Genomic DNA, 10,214 nt, shown 5'->3' on the forward strand with positions numbered 1-10,214 from the left:
GAGGTTATAGGTCACCCAGGGTAGGGTTAGGTGGCCCCTCCAGGGCCAGATGGGTCTGGCTCAGCAAGATGGCTTTGTCCACCAGTGTTGGCACTCAACACCCACTTCCTGCCAGGGCCCCCCTAGGTGCAGAATCTGGATGGTACAGCCCAGACAGGCCCAGCCTCGGCAGTAGAGCCATCCTGCATGACGACAGGATGCCTGACCCGCAGGCCAGATATCCCAGTAAGCGCAGAGTCTACCACATGTGAAATTAAAGACTTTATTTAGCTTTAAAAGCCTGTGCTCCTCGGGCATATTCTGGAGCAATGAAGAAAGGCAGATACAACTGTCCCTGCATGGGACTTGGCACTGACCACCTTGACCTACCTGGTGGCTCCCTGGCCAAGACTCAGGCAGACAAGCAGACCCAGTGGTCATGAAAGCATGATTGACGGCCACCACCACGGTGCCTGGCTGGCAGTGCTGCAGTCCTGCAGTCCTGATGGTTAGGTGCTCTCACTCCGGGAGCCTCGGGCCCCCTCGCCGGCCAGAGTTATCACGCCATATGGTGTAGTTGAGCATGGTGGCAAAGGCCAGCCAGGCCAGGTAGGGGTAGAGCAGGCGGGCGGCCGGTGGGCTCACTCGGTGCCAAGCCACGGTCGTAGCGGTCGCCACCCCGCTGATGAGCAGGAGGTCCGCCAAAGCCTGCAGAGACAAGACATGGGGAAGAGGCTAAGGCCCTGCTGAGTCTACAAGCCGGAATCCTCAGCCCTCCTGCACCCTTACGGCATGATGCCTGCCTCTGTTCTCGGCCTCAGTTTCCTTGGCTGCAAGTCCCTGCCTGACTGTGCCATGTACAGAGTACGCATGACAGCTCCCCGGGAACACAGCATGTCAAAGAAGGGACCTTCAAGGCCTCTGACCTGGAAATGCAATGTGTCAAGTACTGACCCAAGAGGCCAATGTGGGGCCAAACTGTTATGGTGTGCACAACTCAGGCTCAGCATAGCTTTTTTTTTTTTTTTTTTTTTTAAGGCTGTTCTCACTGTATAGTCTTAGCTGACTTTGAACCAGCTTTGTAGACCAGGCTGTCAGACTTACAGCGATCATCCTGCCCCTGCTGGGACTACAGGCCAGGCATGCATCGGCAAAGCTGAGCAGGAATATTTTCAAGGAGAGGTTCTGTCCCCACATGTCACGTGCACAGCACCGGATGTAAGGCTGGCGCCTCTCATCATTCTTCTGAACCCAAGATGGCAGCCCCACCCGCTTCAACCTGGCCCTCCTGACTTTCTTCATGGAGGGAAGATGGGCTGAGAGGGCCTTAGTACACAGGTCACTGTCACCTACGCTGGCCTGGCGCTCTCCTAGGCTCAGCCGATCATCCCATATCAGCCTCCCGAGAGCTGGATGACAGGGACCCCACTGAACCTGACTACTGGAACTTCTGAAAGGCGGTGAGCCACAGGCCTCCCTGCCACCTAACCCCATCTGGAATGTGATGTCACCCGCTCTCCCAGGGCCATCTCCAGTGACCTAAGAGTCAAGTCACTACCACACTTACCCAGCCCATCTGCCGGGCACCAAAGAAGATGGGGGGCCACGCCCAGTTCAGAGCCAGCTGACCAGTGTAGAGGCCCAAGGGAACCATAGCCTCCTCTGTGAAACCTCCTAGCTCCTTCCAGACTATGTAGGAGCCATACCTAAAACAGACAACCAGTCAGGACATCACAGGGCAAGGCCAAGAAGAACATTACCCTCCTCCGAGACCACACAGCGATGGCTCCAGTTTGTCCTGAGTTCTGTGTGATCTTAGAAAAGCTGCTCGCCCCCTCTAGGCCTTTGTTTCTTCTAAGATTGCTACAGATATTTGGGTTAAGAATCTGAGTCAGTATGTAGTTCCAGGGGTGAGGGGACAAGCAAGTGGCAACTTGATCATGCAGGCTGCCAGGGCCATGAGACAACAGCTGCGGTGGGCTGCTGGGAATGAACCACAAGAGGGCCTGGTACTGTGCAGTACAACCAAGAGACTGTGGCTGCCCCATGTTTGTCTTGGCACTTGTTGCTCTTGTCCACACTGACCTTTACACATGGACAGCCTTGGTGGTTTCAGCCCAGGCAGAGTTCCCAGAGGCAAGCAGGAAAAAGTTCAAACTTGCAATGCATAGGTTGGCAACCTCACCACCCTCCATTTCCCAATGGGGAGATGGTGCCACTCTGTCCCGGGGCCTCCCTCTGCAAAGCAGCTCAGGGGCCAGCCTGATTCCCTGGGGAACAAGGCGCTGCAAGTTGGCACCGGCAACCACCTACCCCATGGCCGAATACAGCGTGCCCCAGATGGGAGCCAGTGTCCAGCGAGGAGGATGCCAGGAGGGTTTCTGCAGGCCGGCATACCAGCGAAGGCCCTCACCGCGCACGAAGTAGGAGCCCATGAAGCCTCCCAGGCTGGGTACCAGGGTGAGGCCCACAGCGGGCACCCAGGATGAAGACATAGCTGCTGCAGCTGCTGTTCTGGAAAGAGCTGAGAGAGAACACAGGCTAGAGTGAGAATCCTAAACATCCATCCGTCACTGCCTTCTCCTCTGGGGTCCTGTCCCCCAGGACCGACCTGTTCCTGGTGGGTGAGGCAGGAGAGCAGAGTCCACACCCTACTCCACTCATGCCCCTGCCTGGAGGTGCCACTGGGGCTCCACCCACCCTTGGGTCCTACCCCTACTGTGGGCACCTATTCATTCCCTTCACCTTTGGTCTCTGCCCCTCTGTTAGGAAGGCTCTCAGCCCTGCTGCACCTCAGGCCAATGTCACTCAGGGGTTCTGGGAGGTCTGTACATTGTTTTGCAGCATGATAGCCCATCATTCATTCATTTATTCATTAATACCCTTGGTGACTGGCAGCTGGCAAAGCTTAGCTTCCTCAAATCCTTTTTTCATGCTCACCTACCATGACCTCAAAGAAGTCACTTCAATCCTCCTGCCTCAGTTTCCACCAATGCAGAACATTGACACTGCCTACTTTAGCGTCCCCTGTGGGCAGCATGGAGTATGGTTATACTCAGGTGTCTACCTCAGAGGTCCACCCGGTGCACCAGAGAGGGAGGGCAGCCTGCCCAGTGTCACCGAGTGCTCGAGGCCAGGCTCTGCCCTGGTCACAAAGTTACGCACACGTGGACACGCAGGAAAAATGGTCAAGACCCTTTGCAGCCAACCTCTGGGCTGAGGTCATGGCCCTGTGAGCTTGAGAATAGGACACCCTAGCTGGTTTGGAAGTCCAGGGCCAGCTCTGCCTCTGCTTGCTATAGGAGTACTAAGCCAGTCAGTGCCCTGGCTCAGTTTCCCCATCCAAAAAGGGAAAAAGGAAAAGGTTTCTAGGCTAGAAGGATGGCCCAGCAGTTAAGAACACTGGCTATTCTTCCAGAGGACTTGGGTTCAAACCCAGCACCCGCATGGCAGCCCACAACTGTCTGTAACTCCAATCCAAGGGGATCTGACAACCTCGCACAGGCATACATGCAGGCAAAACACCAATGCACATAAAAAGAAATAAATCGTTTTTAAAAACTGGTTCCTGCTAACACACGCTGTCAGTAGCTGGAGAATCGGGGTGTGTGTCTGCTTGCATTAGATAGGAGGCTATGCTGGGGAAGTGGCTTTACTGGGTAAATCATTTGCTGTGTGGGTGTGGAAAATGGAGTTTGGATCCCCAGTAATCCATACGAATGCTGGGTGGATGAATTGATCCACCTGTGCTTCCAGCACTGTGGAGGCATAGACGGGATTCCCCAGAGCATGCCAGCTAGATGAGCTGGAATTGGCAACCTCAAGCCTCAGCAAGAGATTCTACATCAGTAAATAAGGGGGACAGCCATTGAGGAAGCTGCCTGATGTCAACCTCTGGCCTCCATACCTGTACACAAGCGTGTGTCACACATGCACACACATGGGCTGGAGAGATGGCCCAGTGGTTAAGAGCACTGTCTGTTCTTCTAAAGGTCCTGAGTTCAATTCCCAGGAACCACATGGTGGCTCATAACCACCTATAATGAGCTCTGGTGCCCTCTTCTAGCGTGCAGGCATACATGCAGAAAGAGTACTGTATAAATAAAAATTTTAAAATGCACGCACACACACATCGGGGGTGGAGGAGAGGATAACCTCCCACATACAAATTTTATGGACTGGAAATGCAGCTCAGTGGTAGGTGGTCAGGCAGCTTCATTAACAAGGCCCTACAGTCTACGGCGTGACAAAAGCTCCCTCACTCTCTGTGGTGGTTTGAATGGGAATGTCCCCCATAGGCTCAGATAGTTGACTATTTGGTTCCTGGTTGGTGGTGCTGTGTGGGGAGGCTTAGGAGGTATGGCCTTGCTGGAGGAGGGTGATCACGGGGAATGAGCCTTGAAAGCCAAATGCCTTGCCTACTTCATGCTCGTGTCTGAAGATGAGAGCTCTTAGCTTCCTGCTCCATCCACTATGCTTGCCTGCTGCCATGGCTACCTGCTATGATGGACTCGCCCCTCTAAACTCTTCCTCCTTCTCCTCCTTCTTTTAAGATTCATTTATTTGGAGGCTGGAGAGATAGTTCAGAGGTTAAGAGCACTGGCTGTTCTTCCAGATGTCCTGAGTTCAATTCCCAGACTTGTCTTTTTTTTTTTTTCTTACTGGTTCTGAGGACACTGAACCTGAGCCTCATTCATACCAGACAATCATTTTGCCACTGAGTTACATGTCCAGCTGTTTTTGTTTGTTTGTTTATTCTGAGACAAGGTCTCACTAAGTGTCCTAGTTAGATTTTCTGTCAACTTGATACAAGCTTGAGTCATCTGGGAGAGATGTCAACTGAGAAAGTGCCTCCATTAGACTGGGTTGTAGTAATTCTGTGGGGCATTCTCCTGCTGTGGGAGAGTCCAGCGCACTGTGGGTGGTGCCATCCCCGGCCAGATGGTGGACATGGGATGTATAAGCAAGCAGGCTGAGCAAGGGAACAGGTACACAGCACCCCTCCATGGCCTCTGCGTCAGTTCCTGCCTCCAGCTTCCTGCTGACTTCCCTCGGTGACAAGGCATAACCTGTAAGCTAAATGAACCCTTTCCTCCACAAGCCGCTTTGGTCGGGGTGCTTTATCTTATCACTGCAATGGAAAGCAAACTAGACTAGTAAAGTACCCAGGCTGGTTTTCAACTCACTCTGTCAAGCTGGGATGACCAGCCTACAGCATCCACTCGTGGTTTAGAGGACATGTTTAATGAGTTGAAAACTGTTTCTGGCATGACCTTTTACATGGGGGAAGGGTGGAGACAGGGTTTCTCTGTGTAGCCCTGGCTGTCCTGGAACTCACTCTGTAGACCAGGCTGGCCTTGAACTCAGAGATCCTCTTGCCTCTGCCTACTGAGTGCTGGGATTAAAGGCAGGTGCCACCACCGCCCAGCTGTTTTCAACTTAACCTTAAGGCAGAACAAAACATTGGTGGGGGTTGGGGGGAGGTGCTCCCAGCACAGACAAGGAGCTCAACAGCATTTTCTTCCATCATTACCAAGTGGCGAATCACAGGTCTCATCCCCCTTGAGAAACATCTGCCCAAGGACTCAGCTCAGGCTTGTGTCACCTCAAGCAAGCCTGGGCCACCTCAGGGGCTGCTCATCTCTGCAATGGGGACATGCCCTGCCTTTCTAATAAATGTCACAGCAGTGTGGAATCCAGGGAGCCAGAGGGAGCCATGTGTATGGTCATGGCTATCCCTGGACCAGCATGGTCAGAGCAAGCAGGAGACCCCATGCCACACCATGAGAAACTGAGGCCCAGAGGCAGACTGGGGGACTGTGCAGTGAGCACCCCGCATATGTTCAGTTTGCCCTCTCACTCTCAGAAGAGCCCCTTCCACAGATGATCAGGATCACACCACTGCTACGGGAGGCATGGCCATCACAGGCCCCTTTGTACACATTTAGTGGTCTTGCCAAACTGCGATCCTGGGCCAGAAGGAACCTCAGGAGGAGTCTCGTACAGAAAGACTGACAGTGCTCAGTGTCCCTTGAATGCATCAGGTCCCAAAGAGTAAAGAAAGATGGAGGGAGAGGATCGTAACTGCAGAAGATGAGTGACGGGAAGCAAGGTGGGCCCACTGGGCCCCGTGTGGAAAGGCAGCAAGTTCTGGAGGTTAAACCTGGCTGAGAAGCTGTATGGGGGAGTAGCTGAGGGGCCTGAGAAGCTGAATGGGGAGGGGTACCTGGGGTCTGAGAAGCTGAATGGGGAGGAGTAGCTGGAGTCTGAGAAACTCTCTAGGGAAAGGAGAGGGGTGGGGCCTGTGGGGGCCGTTTGTTCTGCATCTGTGCATTTGCCAAAGTTTAGACAAGAAACTGCACTGTCCCTTCAAGCAACATAGCACATCCTGTAATCCTCTCAGGCAGGACGATTGTGAGTTCTAGGCCAGCATGGGATACACAGAGACTTTGCCTTAATAAGAAGGGGTGAGGGAGGAAGGAGGAAAGAGCTCACTGTCCCTAACAAGGTCACTGCTCCTTCTGTTGCCAAGTCCCCTTCACAGTATCACTCCCACTCTAAGACCAGAGTGACGCCTGTCAGGGTTTTCTGTTGGTTTTGTTGTTCGTTTTGTTTGTTTACGACAGGAGCCCAGGCTAGCCTGGAGCTTGCTCTATAGCTTTGGCTAGACCAATGCACGAGGCTCCTCCATCAGCCTCCCAGCTCCTAAGTGCTCTAATTACAGGCCCATGCAGCTGCGGCCCAGCTTATAGTGTTGCTTCCTCTCCTTTCTTATTAGGGACACAAAACTACTCATGATGTAGCCCAGACCTGCCTCAAACTGAGAGCAAGCCCTCCTGCCTCAGCCTCCCACGCACTTAGATCACAGGGCAAGCACTGCCGCTGCTGGCAGCATGCTTCATTAACTGAGGTGAAATTAAATTCCCCAAACATAAACAAATTGAAGTCCCAGGAGTCAATGATGTTGGCATGTTCCCAGCCACCAACACCAAGTTCCAAACATGCTCATTTCACACACACACACACACACACACAAAAAAAAAAAAAAAAAAAAAACAGTGCCTGATCAGAGTGGATTCTTGCTCCAACTCAGCCCTGCTCCTCCCCACAACCAGCAAGCCCCTGGGGTCCCTCGGCACCTGCCCTTCTCTTAACATTCCCTAGCAGGCTGGAGCCTGCTGGCTCCCTTCCTGCCAGCCCTGCCTTAGAGGTTTGCCTCCCTTAACTGCCAGGGCAGTACCTCTTCCCTCTCCCCATGACTCTGCAGGCAAAAGTGTTGCTGTTGGGAGGCAGAAGCAGGTGGATCTCTGTGAGTTCAAGGCCAGCCTGGTCTACAGAGTGAGCCCAGGACAGCCAAGGCTACACAGAGAAACCCTGTCACAAAAAAGGACCAAAAAAAAAAAAAAAAAAAGCGCTCCTGTCACAGCACCCAGCACGGGGGGAGGGGGTGGGGCAGGCCCATACTCTGTACCTAGAAAGTCCCCAAGCAGGGCCAAACAGGACATCAAATGTCTCTGTTGATGGGTTTCAGAGTCCGTCAAGTCTCTCATTATACATTTACTAAATAAAAAAGGGTGGTAGCTGTCCCAAGGACACACCATGAGGACAGGATCTAGCGGCAGGACACTGAACCCCAAATTCCAGCTGCCCCGAAAAGGCTAGGCTGTGCTTATGCTCTGCTGCACTGAGGGGATCGGAGGGAGGACCCCTATTCCCATCAAAAGTCACAAAACAGGACAGTCACCAGCCCTACTTGAAACCGCAGGACAGAGTTGGGCCAGGGACCTTCCAGGGGCCTTTTGGGAGACTGCCCAGTTCCTGAGTCACCCACATGGAGGGTTGCTAGACAGGCAGGGGTGGGGCCCACAAAGCTGAGTCACCCTGGGCTAGGCTGAGCTGGGCAGGACTTCAGTTCGAGGTGAAGTCCCAGGATGGTACAGAGGGCAGGGCCAGGATACTCAGAGGGGGCAATGCTGCCTGCCCACCTTGATTTCTGTCTCTTCTAGAAGGCACATAGCATCCAAAGCTTTACCCTGCTACCGGTTTGCTAAGGGTCGTTGGGCTGTCCCAGGAAGGAAGGACAGGACACCAAGATCTCCCTGGAAGACTCCACATAGGCCCGTGGCGATCAGTGTGGGGACCACTTCTGCTTCCTCTAGGGGAGGAAGCGGCTACCTCTTCGCCTCTGGAGAACACCTTGGACAGAGGGAGTAGGACCACACAGAGCAGAACAGGGTGGTAGGCTTTCTCCACTTTCAATACCACAGGACCTCAGGGGGAGGAGCCAAGGGTCACTCATTTGCTAGTGCCGCTTTCCAGGTGAAGAAACTGAGGGTAGAAGGCTGTAGAAGGGTCCAGGTCTGTGTCTCTAACACCCATAATGACACACTCTTGGATACCTCCATCACCACTCCTTGGGATACAGTGACTTGGGCAAAGATCAGGTCCACAGTCTGCCACTACTGTCTTCCCAGTGTCGGAAGGGTGTCTAGCCAACAGCATCACCCTCTCCATACTTGGGGCTATCACTCTGCTCCATGGAGCCTCGGGCCCCATCTCTTCTTAGGACAAGCAGATAGGATGCTTGAGCCCTCCTTCGCAGAGGCTGTAGCGTCTGTACTGCTTCACTTCTGGCTAGACAATCTCACACCTTCTCCTACTCGGGGGTCTCAGTCTGTGAAGCTAGGACGGAGCCTGTGGGCCTGGGACCTCCCGAGAGACTGTGACCCAGAAACAGAAAGGAGCCTGCCTTGCCCTTTTCCTTCCGCTGCATGAAGCTCCTCCCAAATCCTTGAGCTTTTCTTTCGGCTGCGATCCATTGCTGCCCCGGGGCAGTTTAGAACTTTTTGCTCGTAATGAACTTGCAAATCCTCCTTATACCTTTTACCTCTTGCCAGCCTTTCTCATTCTGAAAGTAATCACAGTGCCAGGAACAGGTCGGTTAAGACCGGCAGGAACTGGTAATGAAGAGGTCAAGAGTGTGGGGAAATGGCGTTGCGGAGTGGCAACTCTTTCAAACAAAGCTGGCTTTCAGGAGCCGCGGCTTGCACAACCCCTAACAAGCGGAACACGAACAGAAGAAGCCGAAAAGACCCAGCAGAGAAAGGCTAAAGCACAGAGTAGAAAGTTAGCCTGCTATCTGTCCCCCGCACCTCCCCCGTCCCCCTCAGGTACCCACTGTCAGGAGTTTCTGTAAGGGGGGCGGTCTCAGTCCAGCCCCGGCCAGGCACAGATACACACAGCCGTGCCCGAGTGCACGCAGGAGAGGCGTCCACACCACAAGTGCAGGAGAAGCAGGCTTTGCTCTCAGCCGGCAGGGCCGCGAGCCCCGCCAACTACACTTTGCCTTTGCACAACCTCAGTTCCCCACGGATCCCAACACTCTCCTGCAAGGAAAGCAGGATTCCCAGCAGCCAGAGGATCCCTCCCTTCTCTCCGCCTCTCTCTGTCTCTCCGTGTTTCTCTCTCTGTGTTTCTCTCTCTGTGTTTCTCTCTCTCTCTCTCTCTCTCTCTCTCTCTCTCTCTCTCGGCCCCGCCGGAGGCGCAGGACCCTGGCCGCTGTCCCCAAGGTGCCAACCCCTCTCAACAGCACACTCTCGGGAGGGGTCCCGCCCGCTCGATCCTGGCCTCAGTTTCCCTTTTAGCTCCCCGCTGTCCCGGCCTCACCCGCCAGCAGCCCCACTTACATGGTCGCTGGCTGCTCCGCGAAGGGTACTGCGCACAGAGGTTGGTGGCGGTTGACCCCGCCCCGCCCCGCCCCGCCCTGCGACGCACCCCGAGGCACCCTGGTTCCCCAAGGCCCGCCCTTGGCCAGGCATCCCTCTCTTCTTTCCCTGGATACAGAGGGGAGAGATCCCTGCTCCGAGCATCCCCCGCAGGCCACTGCTCTGCAGACAAGGAATGCCAGGGAATGGTGGCACGTGCTCGTGATCCCACCCCCGGAGGCTGGGACAGGAAGATGACAGTGAGCTCGCTGCCACTCCGGGCTGCGTATTACATTATATTATATTTTTTATATATATTCCAATTTCTTTAATGAGGCACTGGGGATATAGTTCCACGGTGGAGTGCTTTCTTTGCACACAAGGGGCCCTAGAGTTCAATCCCTAGCACTACTCAAAACGAAAGAAAACTAACCACTTTCTGCCGCTTGGCGTAGTAAGGCCCTGAGCGCTATGCTTGGCCACACCCACTTGCTGGCAGCGCTCAGCCTCTTCCAGTGAGTCGATTAGAAG

At 54.1% G+C, this 10,214-nt stretch overlaps 1 protein-coding gene across 1 annotated transcript; it reads right to left on the reverse strand.

Moving 5' to 3' along the window:
- Positions 1 to 248: 248 nt before the first annotated feature.
- Positions 249 to 9,752, reverse strand: Tspo (translocator protein). The gene is made up of 4 exons (XM_055627213.1): positions 9,666 to 9,752; positions 2,293 to 2,503; positions 1,547 to 1,685; positions 249 to 687 (listed from the first exon to the last, which is right to left on the reverse strand). The coding sequence occupies exons 2-4, from the start codon at positions 2,472 to 2,474 to the stop codon at positions 499 to 501; spliced, it is 510 nt and encodes a 169-aa protein (XP_055483188.1). The 5' UTR covers positions 2,475 to 2,503; positions 9,666 to 9,752; the 3' UTR covers positions 249 to 498.
- Between the last annotated feature and the right edge of the window lie 462 nt (positions 9,753 to 10,214).

This window comes from Psammomys obesus, unplaced genomic scaffold (genome assembly GCF_907164565.1).
Source record: "Psammomys obesus unplaced genomic scaffold, mPsaObe1.curated_primary_1811, whole genome shotgun sequence".
NCBI lineage: Eukaryota > Metazoa > Chordata > Mammalia > Rodentia > Muridae > Psammomys > Psammomys obesus.